This window comes from Bufo bufo, chromosome 3 (genome assembly GCF_905171765.1).
Source record: "Bufo bufo chromosome 3, aBufBuf1.1, whole genome shotgun sequence".
Taxonomy (NCBI): domain Eukaryota; kingdom Metazoa; phylum Chordata; class Amphibia; order Anura; family Bufonidae; genus Bufo; species Bufo bufo.
This window is the reverse complement of record NC_053391.1, coordinates 389311245-389331549: the sequence shown is the minus strand read 5'-3', so window position 1 is coordinate 389331549 and position 20305 is coordinate 389311245. Positions and strand designations below refer to the sequence as shown.

The following is a 20305-nucleotide window of genomic DNA, read 5'->3' as shown; positions in this document are numbered from 1 at the left end:
TTGCACAAGAAATTGGCACATCCTCGTGTCACGGTGTTTTATAGCAACTATGCATGATGCACATGGACAGACATACCATACCAGCTGTGCAAAGAGTTCTGATGCATCTCTAGGTTGACAGGGAGCTAACAAAGCTAGCACCCAGGAAGCTAACAATAATTCTCTCTCCTCTGTTTTAGAGGAGACATAATTATTGTGTCCAGTCAGTGGCAGCATCACAAAGTAATGTTGTGAGAGGTACATACCGTATGGGAATAAAAGGTTAAGGAACAAAAAGAAACCAATGTGGATAAATAGAACTGTAAGGAAAGCAATAAATTACAAAAAGAAAGCATATAAATCACTAAAACAGGAAGCACTGAAAGACTATGGAAAAAAAACATGTAATAAACAAATAAAAGCGGCCAAACTAGAGACCGAGAAATTCATTGCCAAAGAGAGTAAAACTAACCCTAAAATGTTCTTCAATTATATAAATGTTAAAAAGTGTCGGCCCTTTAAAGAGTAATGAGGGGGGAGTCGCAGAGAGTGACGAGGAGAAAGCAAAGCTCTTAAATGTTTTTTTCTCCAATGTATTCACTGAGGAAAATAAACTGTCAGATGAAATGCTGAATGTAAAAATTAATTCCCCATTAAAAGTGTCCTGTCTGACCCAGGAAGAAGTACAACAGCGACTCAAAAAGATTAAAATAGAAAAAACGCCAGGACCGGATGGCATACACCCCCGTATCCTAAGGGAATTTAGTAATGTCATAGCCAGACCCTTATTTCTGATATTTGCGGACTCTACTGACAGGGAATGTTCCACAGGATTGGCGCATAGCAAATGTGGTGCCAATATTCAAAAAGGGTCCAAAAACAGAGCCTGGAAACTATAGGCCGGTAAGTTTAACATCTGTTGTGGGTAAACTGTTTGAAGGTTTTCTAAGAGATGCTATCTTAGAGCATCTCAACGGAAATAAGCAAATAACGCATAACAGCATGGCTTCATGAGGGATCGGTCATGCCAAACTAATTTAATCCGTTTCTATGAGGAGGTAAGTTCTAGACTTGACAGCGGCATATCAATGGATGTCGTATATCTGGTCTTCTCCAAAGCATTTGACACTGTACCACATAAAAGGTTAGTATATAAAATGAGAATGCTCGGACTGGGAGAAAATGTCTGTATGTGGGTAAGTAACTGGCTGAGTGATAGAAAACAGAGGGTGGTTATTAATGGTACACACTCAGATTGGGTCACTGTGACTAGTGGGGTACCTCAGGGGTCCGTATTGGGCCCTATTCTCTTCAATATATTTATTAATGATCTTGTAGAAGGCTTGCATAGTAAAATATCAATTTCCCAGATGACACTAAACTGTGTAAAGCAGTGTTTCCCAACCAGTGTGCCTCCAGCTGTTGCAAAACTACACCTCCCAGCATGCCCGCACAGCCAAATGCAGTCCGGGCATGCTGGGAGTTGTAGTTTTGCAACAGCTGGAGGCATGCTGGTTGGGAAACACTGGTGTAAAGTAATTAACACTGAAGAGGACAGTATACTACTACAGAGGGATCTGGATAGATTGGAGGCTTGGGCAGATAAGTGGCAGATGAGGTTTAACACTGACAAATGTAAAGTTATGCACATGGGAAGGAATAATGCAAGTCACCCGTTCATACTAAATTGTAAAACACTCGTTAACACTGACATGGGAAAGGACCTAGGAATAAAAACCAGTGTCAGGCAGCTGCTGCCAAGGCCAATAAGATAATGGGTTGCATCAAAAGGGGCATAGATGCCCGTGATAAGAACATAGTCCTACCACTTTACAAATCGCTATTCAGACCACACACGGAGTACTGTGTACAGTTCTGGGCTCCTGTGAACAAGGCAGACATAGCAGAGCTGGAGAGGGTCCAGAGGAGGGCAACTAAAGTAATAACTGGAATGGGGCAACTACAGTACCCTGAAAGATTATCACAATTAGGGTTATTCACTTTAGAAAAAAGACGACTGAGGGAGATCTAATTATCATTAATAAAATCTGGTCAAAAATAAGACCCAGTTGAGGAAAAAAATTAAATAAGGGTCCCGAAAAATATTAAATAATAAAACAGAACAAAGCAGAAAGAGACCACAGTATTTCAAATAGGGGGAATATAAAGTTGCTTATAATGTAGGTAAATGGGGTGCAGGGATATGGAAACTCTCCCTAGTTATCCCTGACTACCCGTATCCACAGGGAATCACCCTAATGGTGGGTAAGCCCTGCACTGGAAAAACATCCTATTAAACAGTACACTGTTCCAAGACATTTTCCCCACTAGGGTTCCTCAGGGGATATCTATAGGATTAGAGTATCAATATCCTAACAATATTATTGTATATAAAAAGAAGACCTAATAAACAGCAATACAGATGCTCAACTATGGACCAAAAGAATAACCAGGACATGGAATTATCAATTGATCTCTGGGCACAGAGAATATGTTTTGATTAAAAGAAATATATCCTAGGGGCAATTTATTGCTCCAAAATAGTTTTCTCTCTGGACCTTTCAGGTCCACTATCATATCGGAGCCTGGGCCCAAGGAGGCTTCTCTGGTGGACCAGTCCTGCCATATCACTTGATCTGCTGGATATGTGAGTGGCTCTATTATGAGCCTGTTATCTTGCACCTCATGATATCTTTTATCTCTATGTGACCAGCAAAGGTGTTCTGATAGTCTAGTGCTATTGCGAGTTACCTACTTTTTCTTCTGCCTTTATTCCTGCTGTGTTTCAAGTGTGTGCCCCTGTACTTTCAAGTCCAACTTCAGTTAGTGTTTAAAGGGAACCTGTCACCATGAAAATGCAAAATGATCTGTAGGCACCATGTTTTATAGCAGGAGGAGCTGAGCATATTGATATATAGTTTTGTGGGAGAAGATTCAAAGATGCAGTCCTATTAATAAATAAATTATAAGTTACCGTACACTGAATATTTTATCACAAAACTATGTATCAATCTGCTCAGGTCCCCCTGCTCTATAAAATGCTGCCTTCAGCTCAGACATGTTAAATGTGGCAGGTTCCCTTTAAGTTAACCCAGTCTGCCTACTATTTGACTCATCACCACTCCACCAGCAAGTCTTTCCTATGTCTGCATTAACTATGCACTGTCTTTTCAGACTATACCTGTGGTTTTCCTGTGTTTTTGATGCATTCTGTACCCCGGGCATCTGGTACTTGCACCAGAGTCCCTGACCCAAGTTGGTCAGCTGCCAACTATAGCTGGACTATCCCAAGAGGTAGCTATTCGGTTGCTTCCCTGTAGTGAAGTCCAGGGTACAAGGGGAAAGATGGACTATTGCCCTTAGGGTTTAGCCCAAGTTGGCACAGTGGGTTCACACTAGCTGATCCATAGCATGGTGCATGTCTGTAACAGGGTGTTTTAGGGATAAATTCCAGTGCAGGGTTCACCCACCATCAGGGTGATTCCCTGTGCTTAGGGGTAGTTAAGGTTAACTAGGGAGAGTTCCAATATCCCTGCAACCTCCTATTAATTAAACGTTTTATAAATGTAATGTCTATGTATACAGCAATATGAAGTCTTTGGCATTCCTCCATTCCTCCTGCCACGAGGAGAAGCTACTTCTGTAGTGAGGTTGCCCTGTATGTTGCTGAGCAGACTTGAAGATTAGTTGCTAGCTCAGCAGTATATTGCTGTAGGAGAGCAGTGTGTTATAAAAGGTATATTATACATACTTGGCAACTGTCCTTTTATTTATTTATTTTTTCGTGACAATTCCGCAAACCTGCCAGTGTTAGGGGATTCAATAAAAAAGTGCTTACTTTGGGGGCATTCCCAGGTTGAACCAAAGAATGGGGATTAAAGGGATTGTCTGATTTTGCAACGAGCCCACCGGGGGGCATCTGGGGTATCCCTTGCCCCTTAGGAGGTTTCTACAAAATATGTCCCTCTTATAGAGCAAGTAATCGTGACGCCAGTTGCAGTTAAGCAATGAGGACATGCTGTCCGCTTTGTAGATGGTAGTGTGTGTACCCAGGGTAGGATTGCTAGAGTCGTGTAGAGTGGCCTACAGTATCTCTGAAGGTGTTATAAGCACGTTTCACGGTGCTCCTACCTGGATATCCTTGGATCCCAGATGTGGTGGTCTGAAGCAGTGCAAAAAGGGATGAATAACTTGGATGATGAAGGAAGTAGAATAAACAAAGTCCAGACTTTGTATTAACGTAGAACACAACTTTACTTGGCATAAACGGTAATCCAAAAATTTTTAAACGGTATCTTGGTCATCAGCATGTATTGGCTTAACTTTGGCAGGCAAACACTTCTGCAACAATCTCAGCTCTGCTATGCTGTAGCTTTCTCAGCTCTGCTATTTTAGCTGGAGTAAATAGGAACTTTTCCTCTTCTGCTGGAACTTAGTTTTAGCTGTAGTCTGTCTCTTACTTTAATCCTAGGAACTTCTTCCTGGCTTCAAGCTTACTTGGCTTGGATATAGGCAATGCAAGCCCAGGAGGGGACAAGCAACCATGGAGAACTTTTGCAGGCAGGGCCTGCAGGCCCAGCAGAGCAGACAGTGTTCTGCTAGCCAGCAAACAACCTCTCCCTTAGGAGGGTAGATTAGACACTGACTCACTAACACTAAACTCCTCCCACTCCAGAGAGGGCTGGAAGGTTCCTCTCCAGGGAAAATATCACACTGCCAATGTTGCTACCACCTGCTGGTGAACCAGGCAATTGCATGAACATGAACAGTTACCCAAGAATAAATATGCACATTACTCAGGGATGACACAAAATACATTTGGATGACATAAGTTAGCACATTAGAGACAGCAGCAAGGTGCAAAAGAGTGGTAATGGCACTCTGGACCATTACAGTTTCGAAATTAAATCGGACAACTCGGGAGATCAAAGAAATAGATGATTACCTACCTGACAGATCTGGCGCTGATGCTCTGATTCAACACATGCTTACTACAGCCAATCACTGGCCTCTTCAGTGCACCACTGGGGCCAACGACTGGCTGCAGCAGTCATCCATCATCGTGATGACATCACTGCAGCCAGGAAGACAGTGCCCTGCCAGGAGAACCGAAGTGTGGAAGTGTGGGATTTGCTAGGTACATATTCATCTATTCTTTATTACAGTTCAATCTCCAGAGTTGTCTGTCCCTAATTTTTCTTTTACATTTTGGTAAGTATGTGTTATATACCATAATTAAGATGGTAGCCCAAGATAACAAAAAAAGTCTGGCTGCGGAAAACAAAACGGACAATACTCACCTGTTACATCCTCCATTCCTGCTACATCAATGCCTCTGTGGTCCTCACATGGTGGTATCAATGACATGCCATGCTAGCACATGATTTGTGCAGTCATTCATTGGTCACAGCAGTGATACCAGCAAGTATGGCACGTGTCTGCTGTAACCAGTGATCCCTCATCCAGTACTTATTTACATGCTGTAGTGATCATGTGCTGATGCATCATTTCATTTCTGCTGCCATGTAAACAACGACTGAAGAGCAGATCACAGGAGCATCAGCACTGAGGTGTTGTTGGGATTCAAGGGCAGGTTCGCAGAACGTTTTTTAATGTGTTTCAGTGCAAACTATTGCGTATGTTATGCCAAAATATGAGTAACATATGTCCACCAACACTATCCCATTGAATACATGCCATGCATTAAGCATGTGGAAGATGTGTAGTTTACATTAAGCATACTTTTATGCTTCTGATTTGAAATCCACATTATGTAAAAAAGTCACATCACTACTTGTCACATTATTTTGTGGCGTATGCTCTAAATTTTTTAATTGACAATATGTACTCCTTCCCCACTGACAAAACCACTTTCACATGCAGCAGAAATGAAACCCTAGAAAAATAACCCCACTGTGGATTTTAAAATCCACATTATGCTGATTAAGGCCTCCTGCACACGAACGTTGTGTGCACCCGTGGCCGTTGTGCCGTTTTCCGCTTTTTTTCACGGACCCATTGACTTTCAATGGGTCCGTGGAAAAATCGGAAAATGCACCGTTTTGCAGCCGCATCCGTGATCCGTGTTTCCTGGCCGTGAAAAAAATATGACCTGTCCTATTTTTTTCACGGCCAACGGTTCACGGACCCATTCAAGTCAATGGGTCCGTGAAAGAACACGGATGCACACAAGATTGGCATCCGTGTCCGTGATCCGTGGCCGTAGGTTAGTTTTTATACAGACGGATCCGAAGATCCGTCTGTATAAAAGCTTTTTCAAAGCTGAGTTTTCACTTCGTGAAAACTCAGAACCGACAGTATATTCTAACACAGAAGCGTTCCCATGGTGATGGGGACGCTTCTAGTTAGAATACACTACAAACTGTGTACAAGACTGCCCCCTGCTGCCTGGCAGCCCTGATCTCTTACAGGGGGCCGTGATCAGCACAATTAACCCCTTCAGGTGCCGCACCTGAAGGGGTTAATTGTGCTGATCACGGCCCCCTGTAAGAGATCAGGGCTGCCAGGCAGCAGGGGGCAGACCCTCCCCCCCCTCCCCAGTTTAAATATCATTGGTGGCCAGTGTGGCCCCCCCCCCTCCCTCTATTGTAATTATTCGTTGGTGGCACAGTGTGCGCCCCGCCCCCTCCCTTCCTCTATTGTAATAATTCGTTGGTGGCACAGTGTGCGCCCCCCCCCCTCCCTCCCTCTATTGTAATAATTCGTTGGTGGCCAGTGTGCGCCCCCCATCGGCCCCCCCCCTCCCTCTATAGCATTAACAACATTGGTGGCCAGTGTGCGGCCTCCCATCTCCCCCCCACCCCCCCCCATCATTGGTGGCAGCGGAGTTCCGATCGGAGTCCCAGTTTAATCGCTGGGGCTCCGATCGGTAACCATGGCAACCAGGACGCTGGTTGCCATGGTTACTTAGCAATAGTACAATAGTAGAAGATTCATACTTACCGGCTGCTGCGATGTTCGTGTCCGGCCGGGAGCGCCACCTACTGGTAAGTGTCATTGCTAAATGAACTGTCACTTACCAGTAGGAGGAGCTCCCGGCCGGAAGCAGACATCGCAGCTCCCAGGTAAGTATGAATCACTACTGCTAGTAACCCGCTGCCACCAATGATGGGGGGGGGGGGCTAGATGGGAGGCCGCACACTGGCCACCAATGTTGTTAATGCTATAGAGGGAGGGGGGCCAATGGGGGGCGCACACTGTGCCACCAACAAATTATTACAATAGAGGGAGGAAGGGGGGGGGGCGGGGGGGCGCACACTGTGCCACCAAGGAATTATTACAATAGAGGGAGGAAGGGGGGGGGCTGCACTGGCCACCAATGATATTCAAACTGGGGAGGGGGGAGGGGGGGGGGTCTGCCCCCTGCTGCCTGGCAGCCCTGATCTCTTACAGGGGGAGATGATAGCACAATTAACCCCTTCAGGTGCGGCACCTGAAGGGTTAATTGTGCTGATCACAGCCCCCTGTAAGAGATCGGATGCTGCTAGGCAGCAGGGGGCAGTCATGTACACAGTTTGTAGTATATTCTAACTAGAAGCGTCCCCATCACCATGGGAACGCCTCTGTGTTAGAATATACTGTCGGAAATGAGGGAGGAAGGGGGGGGGGGCGCACACTGTGCCACCAACGAATTATTACAATAGAGGGAGGAAGGGGGGGGGGGGGGCGGGGGGGCGCACACTGTGCCACCAAGGAATTATTACAATAGAGGGAGGAAGGGGGGGGGCTGCACTGGCCACCAATGATATTCAAACTGGGGAGGGGGAGGGGGGGGTCTGCCCCCTGCTGCCTGGCAGCCCTAATCTCTTACAGGGGGAGATGATAGCACAATTAACCCCTTCAGGTGCGGCACCTGAAGGGTTAATTGTGCTGATCACAGCCCCCTGTAAGAGATCGGATGCTGCTAGGCAGCAGGGGGCAGTCATGTACACAGTTTGTAGTATATTCTAACTAGAAGCGTCCCCATCACCATGGGAACGCCTCTGTGTTAGAATATACTGTCGGAAATGAGGTTTCACGATCTAACTCATATCCGACAGTATATTCTAACATAGAGGCGTTCCCATGGTGATGGGGACGCTTCAAGTTAAAATATACCATCGGATTGGAGAAAACTCCGATCCGATGGTATAAAAGGGACTCCAGACTTTACATTGAAAGTCAATGGGGACGGATCCGTTTGAAATGGCACCATATTGTGTCAACGTCAAACGGATCCGTCCCCATTGACTTGCATTGTAATTCAGGACGGATCCGTTTGGCTCCGCACGGCCAGGCGGACACCAAAACGACTTTTTTTTCATGTCCGTGGATCCTCCAAAAATCAAGGAAGACCCACGGACGAAAAAACGGTCACGGATCACGGAAAAATGGGACCCGTTTTTGCGGACCGCAAAAAAATACGTTCGTGTGCAGGAGGCCTTAATGTGTGTGTATTTGGGAGAAGGAGATATTTGAGTGCTATAGTGTGTGCAAGTATATAGTACACATACAATGACGTGTGCGGTATGTGTCAGTTGCATGTGTGTGGCATGTGTTATAAGTGATAAGTACTAGTAATATGTGGCATATGTTTAATGTGGTGTTCTGCCATTGAATGCACAGGGGCCCATTGCTGTCAGTGTCACCCACTGATGCTTCACCATAAGCAGGATAAAGACTGCCTTAAAGGGGTTGTCTCAGTTCAGTACGTGGCATTTATCATGTAGAGATAGTTAATACAAGCCACTTACTAATGTATTGTGATGGTCTATATTGTCTCCTTTGCTGGCTGGATTTATTTTACCATCACATTATACACTGCTCGTTTCCATGGTTACAGACCACCCTGCAATCCATCAGTGGTGGATGGGGCCATGGGAGTGTGCATAGGCCGGTGCTTTTTCCTATATTGTGCAAGCACGACCACCACTGATGGATTACAGGGTGGTCATAACCATGGAAACGAACAGTGTATAATGTGATGGAAAAATGAATCCAGCCAGCAAAGGAAGCAATATGGATAATAACAATACATTAGTAAGTGCATTGTATAAACTTTCTCTATATGAATGCCGGATCAGTTGGCGATGGAACTGCTTGCTGGATCACTCTGCCGCAGGTGTGAAAGTAGCCTTAGTATTGCAGGAGAACCTTAAAAGGATTGTTACATTATTTCCTGTTATATTTATTTTATCGATCCTACAAAAATCAAGCCTAGTTATAACATTCACTTACATATTATGGCACCACCTGGTCTTTAACGTGTATAACAATGTGCACATCCCTTTACTGAGCTGAGTGCTGGTGGTCATGCATGCTAAGTAACTCTCCACAGCCAGGACTTTACAGGTAAAACTCGAAAAATTAGAATATTGTCCAAAAGTTCATTTATTTCAGTAATTTTTCGGGTTTCACCTGTACATAGTGATCCTCAGGTAATAGAAACTTTCTATCCTCTGCAGTGAGCAAAGTTTCACTATGCAGAGACCTGGCTGTGGGGACAGCAACTGTATATGTGTGACCAGCAGCACCACTAGATGGACCTGCACATTGCTGTACACGTCGACCACCATGAGGCTCCATACTATGTAAGTAAATGCCATAACATCACTGGATTATTTTTTAACAATATGCAAATGACATCTATAAAATGAATATGTAATGCTGAGACAACCCATTTAATTATGGCATTGCTTTTCCCTAACAGTTTCCGATGGGTTTTGGAGCAGCTGGAAGTGTCAGGGTAGGAAACGCATTAGGAGCTGGAAAAGCAGAGGAAGCAAAGAAATCCAGTAAAGTTGTGCTTTGTTTTGGAGGTAAGGAATTTTTTATTTTGAAGTGATAAAGTGATATTCTAGCATCTAATACTAAGTATAAGAAAAATACAATTGGAATAAAGACAAAAAATTAAATAAAAAGGACAGAAATTTAAATAAATAAAAATACTCACATTATACAATGTAAGGTTAAAACGTATATACTGTAGGCTAAAATAATATTGTGGGAACAGGAGAAAGGTGCTCCAATAAATGCATCAAGCCTGTCATATATTTCTGCCTCTTATATAACCAAAGTTATTCCATTCCTTTTATCTTTAGTCTTTAAACGGGGTTGTCCTTCCCTCTAATTTGATGACCTATCGTGAGGATAGGTGGCCATTATCTGACACCTGGCACCCCTGCTGATCAGTTGTTTGAAGATGAGGCGGCACTCCATGCGAGCGCTGCTTCTTCATTATACTACGCCTTGTCTCCTGTGGAGCGGTGGCATAGTGTAATTAAAAATACTTTCTCCATTCAAGTGAATGGAGCAAGCACGTCATTACACTGCGCCGCCGTAACATCCAAGACAATAGGCAGCGTAATGAACAGAAAGCAGCACTCGCATTGAGCACCGCCTCCTCTTCAAACAGTTGATTAGTGGGGTGTCAGACTCCCGCTGATTAGATATTGATGACCTATCCTGACGATAGGTCATCAATATAAATGGCAGGACAACCCTTTTAAGTCAGGCCTCAGATTCTCAATTGAATTGAAGTCTGGGCTTTGACTAGGCCATTCCAAAGCATTTTAAGTATTTCCCCTTAAACCACTCCAGTGTCGCTCTAACAGTATATTTAGGGTCAGTGCCCTGCTGGAAGGTGAACCTCCATCCTAGTTTTAAATCTCTGACAGCTTAATGAAAAGTATCCCAACAGCATGATGTTGCCACTACCAGGCTCGGACTGGCCCACAGGGGTACAGGGGAATCCCCCGGTGGGCCCCTAGTCTCCCATTCCCTGCACAAGGGGCACATAACACATTAGACTTACTGCACTGCATACATATATTCAATGTACAGCACCTCAACCAGCCTATGTTCATAGAAAAAAACTTGTTAGATTATTTATTATATTTGAATGTATCCATACGGTGGGCCCTCAAAAATATTTTTACTGGTGGTCCCTACTTACCCCAGTCGGACACTGGCCACTACCATGCTTAATTGTAGAAATGGTGTTCTTTGGGGGATATATATTTGGTTTGTATCGCATATAACATTTCTCATGAAGGCCAAAAAGGTCTCCTCTGGACAGAGAACCATAGGGAGATTTATTAAAACTGGTGCAAAGGAAAATTGCCCTTAGCAATCAATCAGTCAATTAAAGTCAATTAAATCACCAGGATTTCTGAAAACAAAAATTCTTCTTTTTTTAATTTTCCATGTCCCTATCTATATTTTAAAAAATCCTAAAATCTCACACTGGTTACTAGGCCAAAAATATGACAATACTATCTGGTCTTTTACACAATAGACTGGAGACTTAACTGACTTCTATGGGACAGTTTTCTAGGCATGCTCTGTGACCTGTGCAGAGATCAGGAAGGAGTAGCTTAGCTGTGATATCATCTATTGTGAATGGTGGATTATGTTTTATCTGTACAAAGGCGATAATTGTCATTATAATTATCTCTGTTATAATAGTGCAATAGCTACTAAAAAGCTACTTTTAAAGTACCTATTGGGCAGTGTGAAAACATTCTTCCATAACGACCCACTCCGTAGACTGTACAGATTATAGTGATATTATAGACAGATATTTCGATCTCCCAATGTGGAACTTCTGAAATCTTTCTGTGTTATTGGGGGTGCCTTTGTTAAATCTCTGAATGACTTCTTTGCTCTAAGTCTGGGAGTTTTGGTGGGCAGCGGTTATGAGCAACAGGGATTATTCTGTTTATTAGCTTTGTTGGAGCAGTTGCTGTGCAACTGCCTTGCATCTCAGTCTGGAATTAGATATCACATAGTTTGGCCTGGTTAATTTAGGGTGCATTTGTTTCCAGATTCAGTATCTTATTCTTGTCTGCTGTGTTCTATCAGTGTATTGTGTGGCCTGTGGTCCTCCATTGTTATCAGTAATAACGTTTGTCTGATTGCTGAGTTGGTTTTTGGTATGTCTTGGCTGTCTTGTTGAGCTGTTTCAGAGCAGGGTCAGTTCAGTATATCTTTACTTCTATTCACTGTCATTCATCCATTTCCAACCTGTGTGCCATTATCATCTCCCACCTGCTCCATTGCTGGTCTTCTATCTCCTTTATACTTGGCTATAATCATTTAGGTCCTGTCACCCATCGTTGAATTTATTCCAGCACCTATATACCTGCCAGTGTTGACATGTGCTTCATACAAGTTTCTTACAACCGTCTGTTTGTTGTGCAGTTAAATGCTATTTAAGTCCTGGGGGCATCTGAGTACTAAGAGAGACTGTTAGTACTTGGGAAAGGTGACTGCTAAAGGTGAAGTCCAGTTCTGTGGTCTTGTGAACAGATAGCATTTTAAAGGGGTTCTGCACTTTGTTTAAACTGATGATCTATCCTCTGGATAGATCATCAGCATCTGATCGGCGGGGGGTCCGACACCCAGGACCCCCGCCGATCAGCTGTTTGAGAAGGCAGCGGTGCTCCAGCAGCGCCGCGGCCTTCTCCCTGTTTACCGCAGGCCCAGTGACGTCACGACTAGTATCAACTGGCCTGGGCGCGGCTAAGCTCCATTCAAGTGAACAGAGCTTAGCCGTATCCAGGCCAGTGATACTAGTCGTGACGTCACTGGGCCTGCGGTAAAAAGTGAGAAGGCCGCGCCGCTGCTGGAGCGCCGCTGCCATCTCAAACAGCTGATCGGCGGGGGTCCCGGGCATCGTGGCAATGAATTCTTAACTGTTACCCGAGGTATAAAAGCCTTAGGTTACATTATGACCTGCCAGCGCCCCAGATCGCTGTGACCACGCTGTGATTAGACAGCTGCAGTCACAGTAAGCATGACTGATACCAGCAGAAGTGGTCTCTGCTTGGCATTGCTGGAGCACCCTGCTATAATGCTCTACCACAGTGTAATTCCCTTTTTTTATTTAAAAAATAAATAAATAAAAAGAAAGAAAGAAAAATTTTTTTTTTTTTAGTGAAATAAAGGAATTAAAAAAAGGAAAGTTATAGCTATAGTTACTAGTTTTATCAATAGTATAGCAGACTACGTACACACAAATTTGTTCCCCTTTCTTTGTATATAAAAAAAATTTAATAAACATATTTATTAGTTTTAGCAATAATATAGTGGGCTTTGTAGTTACAATATACAAATGTGCACACATTTTTTTCCTTTTTGCTTTCTTAAATTTAAATATACTGTATATTTAATATATGTCATCTAATGGCACAAAAGAAAGGTCTAAGCTGTCCTGTGAAAATTAACATTAAATACATGTAGGTTGGCTCAGAAAATAATACATTTGCAGTTAGATAAGCCCATTGTTAACCCCTTCCTGAAATCTGCCGTACAGGTAAAGATGGCATCCGTTCAAAGTTTTGCTGAATATTTTCCCTCAAAAACTATATATCAATCTACTCAGCTTCTTCTGCTCTATAAGATGCTGCCTGTAGATTGCACTGCATATTGTGGTGACAGGTTCTCTTTAAAGAAATTGTCCCATGAAAAATATCCTCCGTTTTGCAAACCAGAACCTGCATCTGAATACTTTTTATTCACAGACCGCCACCATTAAGACCTAGCCTTTATTAGATACAATAAAACATACCATAAAGTGCCTTCTAAAATAGGTGTAAGAGTGTAGGGAAGAGGGAAAGAAATCTGACCCTGATGTTTCCCTAATCATTAAACCCTGCCTACAAACAGAATGGTCTCCCCGATAGGGGCGATCCCTTACCAGGAACCTCCTATAAGATAGATAGATAGATAGATAGATAGATAGATAGATAGAACCCACCACCGCTTATACAAGTGAATATATGATTACAAAAAATAATAAAAAAGGAGACCAAGTCCCACAATTTGCCAATACCTAAAAAATCGATATGTCAGATAGCGTAAAGATATACAGAATGATAATAGATCCACTAAGTCAATACTTTAGTCTGTCCCAGGTAGTTACCCGACAATTAACAATTAGTTACAATTAACCTCATATGATGTAGTCGTCTCAACGTATTTCACCTTTAACATCTCTAATGCCTCATCAGGTGACTATTATGATCTTACATGAATCAATACTAAAACAGGTGTACCAATGTATCAACCTTAACCTACTCACACCATACCTCTTAAATCCATATCATATACAATGACACCTATAGATGCTTAATATAGGCCATAATCACATCAACAGTATTGGTAATATCCCTCCAATTAACTAGATAGTTGTACATGTTCCCCAATAGATATTCAGTAATGAGGGGTAAATCCTAAATAACATGGTACTTGTGTACCCCAATCATGTTACTCCGCTAGGTCCGCGGCTGTCACGAATAATGGGGAGGGGAGGGACACCATAATAACAGAAGGGGAAAGACAAAGAACTAGGCCTCAAGGTTAGGTAGAGGGGTAAGGTCACCTCCTAGGAAACCCCTAAACCTGGCCCTGACTCCTGTCAGTATGTTTAGACCCTGAAGGTGGGAAAATACATACGCCGGAACCTAAACCCTAGGAGCCCTGAAGGTAGTGACAGGGAATTAGACAACTGGTTACTTCCCTGGTGAATGAACCAGCGTCTCCCAGAGGCCTAGTAAACAACAAGAACAAGGGAACAACCAAATACAAAGAGCAGGACAACATATCTTATAGAAAATGGATGAGCAGGAACACAGGAAAGGTCCACACACCAACTCTTCCAAATCCAAGCAGAGAATATCAACCGCATGGAATAAAGTGTGAGACCAAGCTAAATAGGGAGTGCAGTAATGACCACGAGCTGCACATGACAAGAGGTGTGGTCATTACCAAACAACAACATTGAGAATAAAGAGACTGTCAGTTAACCCCACGTGCAGCCAGCCTGCCAGATCTTCTAACCTCTGACACGGGAGGTATCGTGATAGCAGCATTGTCCCGTAACAGAGTGTAGGGAAAAGAAGAAGAGGAGACTTCCGGTTCCGGCGCTGTGATGCAGGACACGGAGGGCTAGAGCTCCGGACACCGTGCACTGAAACCGAGCCCCTGCTCCAACATCGAGGCATTTTTCAGGGGCTGGAACGTGAGAGGTCCAGTCTGCTGTACTCTGGCACAAAGTGGTCCATGGACCGATACCTTCTAAGGAGTGGGAGCAGAATAATGACCGGAGGCAAAGGCGCGCGTGAGGTGACTAACCTGGACAAAATGGAGGATTCCCGCTCGGTCGCATCGGAGACCCTGCCAAGCTCACAAGCGGAGGTGCAAGCACCTATATCATCTCAGCTGGAAGTCTCAGCAATCAACTACCAGAAGCTGGCAATTGAAGTGGCAAGGTACTTGGCGCCGGATATTAGAGAGACGCTGGCAAAGACTCTAACGCAGTCCCTGCATGAATTCCGGGAGACATTGTCCCAGCATGAGTCTCGCATAGAGGAGGTGGAAAAAAGGTTAGTGCAGGTGGAAGAGGTGCTTGAAAGGAATGATGGTGAGGCCCAAGAACTGTTCAGGCAGAACATTATCTTAAAAGACCGCCTAGAAGACCTTGAGAATAGGTCTAGACGGAACAATGTTAGACTCCTGGGCCTACCTGAGAGCGTTAAACCTCAGGATCTGATGGAAATTTGTGAGCGGGAGTTACCCGAGGCTCTTGGCCTTGTGGGCAAACATAAAGTGGAAAGGGCACATCGAATAGGCCCGATGCCAGATAATAATAATAACCACAGGGGAAGCAATAAAGCAACTGCGGGTGGCAGGCCGCGACAAGTGATAATGCGGTTCTTAGATTACTGTGACAAAGAGGCAATCCTGCATGCCTTTCGCACCCGCAAAAGGCCACTTAAAATCCGGGGCCAGACGATCCTCTTATTTGCGGACTACTCAGCGACGGTTGCCCGCCAACGCAGGGATTTCAGCCGAGTATGCTCGGAACTTTATAAGCGGGAGATTCGCTTTCAACTGCAGTATCCAGCCCGTTTGAAGGTGGCCATGCGTGATGGCTCAGTACGTTTCTTCAGGGATCCCCAGGAAGCAGAACAGATGTTATTGCGGTCCGGGGAGAGTCGGGACTATCAGCGGGGGATGGAACATTCTAGATCAAGATCACCAAACGCTTTCTCGGGCAGGCAGGAAGAAGACCCATCCCGGGACCAGAACCCGGGAAATGCAAGAAGGGGGAAGCCCATCAAGGGATCAGAAATCCCAGGGAGGCTGCAAAATGGCGGCGAGCAAAAGCTGATCATGTCAACAAGTGTTACACATGAGAAGCTACTGTATGTGTTGAGATATGTCATAATGTCGCTATGTTTAGAGTGATATGATAAGATTGAGGGACTTGACAGTTCAAAGTCCTAAGTATATCATTGGGAATGTTATATGTTTGCTATCAGAGTTGAGAGTTAACGGCCCATTAGGGGAATATTGAAAATTGATGTTTAAACATAACCGAAGGTCGAGACACTGCCGAGAAGTGGCGGTTATGTTCCTGCAGCACAGAAAAAAGGGAGTTATAAGTTACTGTGGTAAGGGAGGGAGAAGTATAGATTTTAATGGTGACATACTTCTATGCTTAGAGCAGTTTGTTACTCAGAGGTTAGGGGGAGCGTATTATCAGTTTAGTTTAATAGAACAGCCTAGGAGGTGCTCAGTCTAGATTACTCTAATTACTTTATTTTAGCTAGTTAAAATGAAGGTGGTCTCTTGGAACGTCAATGGCTTACGTTCACCACAGAAGCGTTGGAGAATTCTTAGACATCTTAAGAAGATGAAGCCCGATATAGCTTTAATTCAAGAGTCACATTTAGGCCAGGAGGATTTTTTCAGGATGAAGAAATTGTGGGTCATAGAGGTGCTGGGTTCACCAGCTATTAGCAAGAAGGCGGGGGTATTGATCCTTATTAATGGGCAGTTTAACTGTCAAATTCTGAATTCTGAGTCTGATAATCAGGGCAGATGGGTTCATGTAATGTTGAAGGTTCAGGAGACCCAGTATAGCTTGTATAATATATATGGCCCGAATCATAGCAACGCACGATTTTACAGGGAACTTGAGGAACGAATATTACGTGATGACTGCCCCAATAAGATAGTAGGGGGGGATTTCAACACGGTCCTCAGCACATTAGAGGATAGGAAGAGCAATGTTGGTGGGAGGTTGGGCATCAGTCATCGAGATGGAGTGATGTCAAAAATGATGCAAAATACTGGGATTGTGGACCCCTGGCGACAACTCCATCCTGATGAAAGATGTTATTCCTTCTATTCGCATGCGAAAGATTCATGGTCGCGAATAGATTACATCCTAGTACATGGCTCACTGAGAGGGAAGGTAGAGCAGGCAACGATAGGAGACCTGGTGATAACGGACCATGCGCCTGTAGAACTAGTCTTAAGTGAGGATTATCCTAGGGGCCCGGATTACCTGTGGAGATTCCCTTCCCAGCTATTATCCCGAGAGGATTTCCAAAACAAGTTAGTAGGTTGGTGGGAGGAGTATCGGGAGGCTAATCAGGAACATATGGAGGATCCAGGGCTATTTTGGTGCGCCTCTAAGGCAGTGATGAGAGGAAGAATAATGAATTATATGTTTGGGATTAAGAAGAAGGTAGCCAGTCAACAGGAAAATGCTAGCGCTAAAGTCAGGTCCACATATACATCTTTTTTAGGGAACCCCACTGAAGTACATAAGAAAAATTGGGTGGAAGCGAGACATGATTTTGACATGATCACTAGGGAGAGAGAATCATTACGGTTTGTGGCTTTTGAAGCTATCCTACACAAGTTTGGTAACAAGTCGGGCCATCTGTTAGCAAACCTGGCAAAGGGAAAGAGGCGCCCACAATTCATCTCGGCCCTCAAAAATTCTGAAAATTTTGATAGTAAGGTGATCACTGATCCGGAGGGAATTAGCAAAATAGTGGGGGAATATTACAAAAATCTATATGTGGACCAGACCAGTCCCAACCTGGTTGATACCCTTTTAGATAAGGTACAATTACCATTAGTTACAAAAGAACAGGTAACACAGTTGAATGCTAAAATATCCAAAGAAGAACTCCAAGCGGTTATTAGTAGTCTGAGTAACTCCAAAGCCCCGGGTCCTGATGGATATACAGGGGAGTATTATAAAGCGTTGCTCACTCAGGTATCTCCAGTTATGTTAAATCTTTACAACAAGGTGTTAGAGGGGAAAGAGCTTCCTGACAAAGAAAATATGTCCTATATAAAGCTACTACCAAAGGCAGGGAAAGACCCATTGCATCCAGGGTCATACAGGCCCATCTCCCTCATTAATGTGGACACAAAAATATTGTCAAAAGTGATGGCAGATCGTTTAGCGACCATATTACCTACACTTATCGCCCCTGAACAAGTTGGATTTGTGCAGGGAAGGTCTGCAGTCACAAATCTGCGGACTGTATTAACAGTATTAGATAGGGTGAGTCAGGATCAGGGAAAGGGAGAGACTCCAGCCATGCTCACTATTGACGCGGAAAAGGCTTTTGACCATGTAATCAAAAAAGATAGGGGCACATCCAACAATATAAAAGGGGGAGTGCCGGCCCACGGTATGAATTGTACAATGTATCAAAGAAGAAAAAGAATACCGCAACAGGAGCCGCACATCTACAAAATTACAATTTATTTAGAAAACAGACACAAAAAAGAATTAAAATCGTTGTATACAACAGGTCTGGGCCATGTAAGCCGTGTATCGGCGCATGCCCATCTGAATCACCACAAATTCATGTATGAACCCCCACATATATCAGCATATAATAATATAAAGTGCATGAAATCCATCAACAATGAATAAGAATGAGAGTACTTATCATAAAAATGGCATGATGGGGGGTGTCTGTGGCGATCAGAACAGAAGCCCAACGCGTATCGCCAGACTTGCTGGCTTCCTCAGGAGTGCCTGATGTCTAATGGCCAATAATCAAATATATATATACAAAGTAATCATATAATAATATATTGTACCTGTGAACTGATCCCAGGTGGGGAGGAGGGGGCGGTGACCGCCTCATCGTCCTAGAGAGACAGAGGGGCGCATGGGGAATTCTCCCACGATGCATATATGAAATAGTTGTAGAGAGCGGACGGCGTCCGGATGTGCCGTCCGCGCATGCGCCCGTCCAAGCCTGCCCGTGCTGCGTTCCAAAGACCGGATGTAGCAGCACGCGCCGGCTCACAGGGCTCCCACTGCGTGTCAGCAGTCGGAAATGACGTAGAGCACAGGGTATGCCGCGGCGGGGAGGGCTGCAGATGCGCACAGAGCAAAATGAGAGGAGAGAAAGAGAAAGGACAAACTTACTAAGATAAATGCAACATATAAGTTACAATAGACAGTGGATCAGAGAGAAGAAATCGGGAGATATGGCCAAAACCACACAAATGGGAACAAAAAAGAGAAAACAACTGTCAATCCAAAGAAAGACATGGTGTGAACACAGAGTGTGAAAATAAATAATTTAAAACCCAAAATAAAATATAATATTTTTAATTATATTTCTTGATACCTATAGTTTGTTGTGTTTATTCATTTTTTTTTTTTTTTTTTTTTTTTTTTTTTCCTTTCTCCTTCTTTCTTATCTTTTTATTTCTTTATTTTTTAATATATTATTAAGTTTTATTTTGATTTTTATTTGTTATTTTTTGTTATTTATATAAATTTTTAATTTTATTGTATTGGTAAGTGCATAAAGGGGCAATATAGATGCCCTAAAGTGGAACCCATATCAAATGTGCACAATTATATCATGTGCAAAATTAACCACCTGTCAAAGAGACTTGGCACGTTAATTCGGCTACATGATACCACACCAAAAAGTGTCTAGATGGACATTTTATCACTTTTATCCCTCATTTTTTATATTCTCAATCGTCCCCTATTTTTATCTACTTTTAGATGTATAATATATACCCATTAATATCCCCAATATCAGTTTCAGATATACGTATTGAAATATTTGATTATTGGTTTATTATTTATAATAAAAAAATTTAAAAAAATAAAAAAAATAAAAAAAATAAAAAGAAAAAAAAATAAATAAATAAATAAATTTTAAAGGAGAAAGAAAGATAGAGTATCTATATAAAAAGAAAAAGAAAGAAAATTTGCTCCGTGCCATAATACACAACACCCCACGTCGAGGTCCCAGAGTCAAAAAAAGGGGGGGTCATTCAATTAAATGATATTACAGGGGGTTCCAGCATCCAGCAACTATCCACATAAGATAATCATGGGACATACGAAAAATAGTCATCACAAGTCCAAGACAAATGAAGAAATCCTCAAGGAAAATCCTCTTAAAAGGTGGTCCAATAAAATTCCATTCGGTGAAGGATGATCAGGTGATTCCCCAAACAAAGTGCAGAGAAAGAT

The 20305-nt window shown here is 43.3% G+C and overlaps 1 protein-coding gene across 1 annotated transcript in view; it reads left to right on the top strand.

The window, feature by feature from the left end:
* Positions 1 to 20305, top strand: part of LOC120993818 (multidrug and toxin extrusion protein 2-like) — a 190250-nt gene that overhangs the window by 147937 nt on the left and 22008 nt on the right. The window contains exon 11 of the mRNA XM_040422285.1: positions 9689 to 9797. Within this exon, the coding sequence (XP_040278219.1) occupies positions 9689 to 9797 (109 nt within the window). The remainder of the gene's footprint in view (positions 1 to 9688; positions 9798 to 20305) is intronic.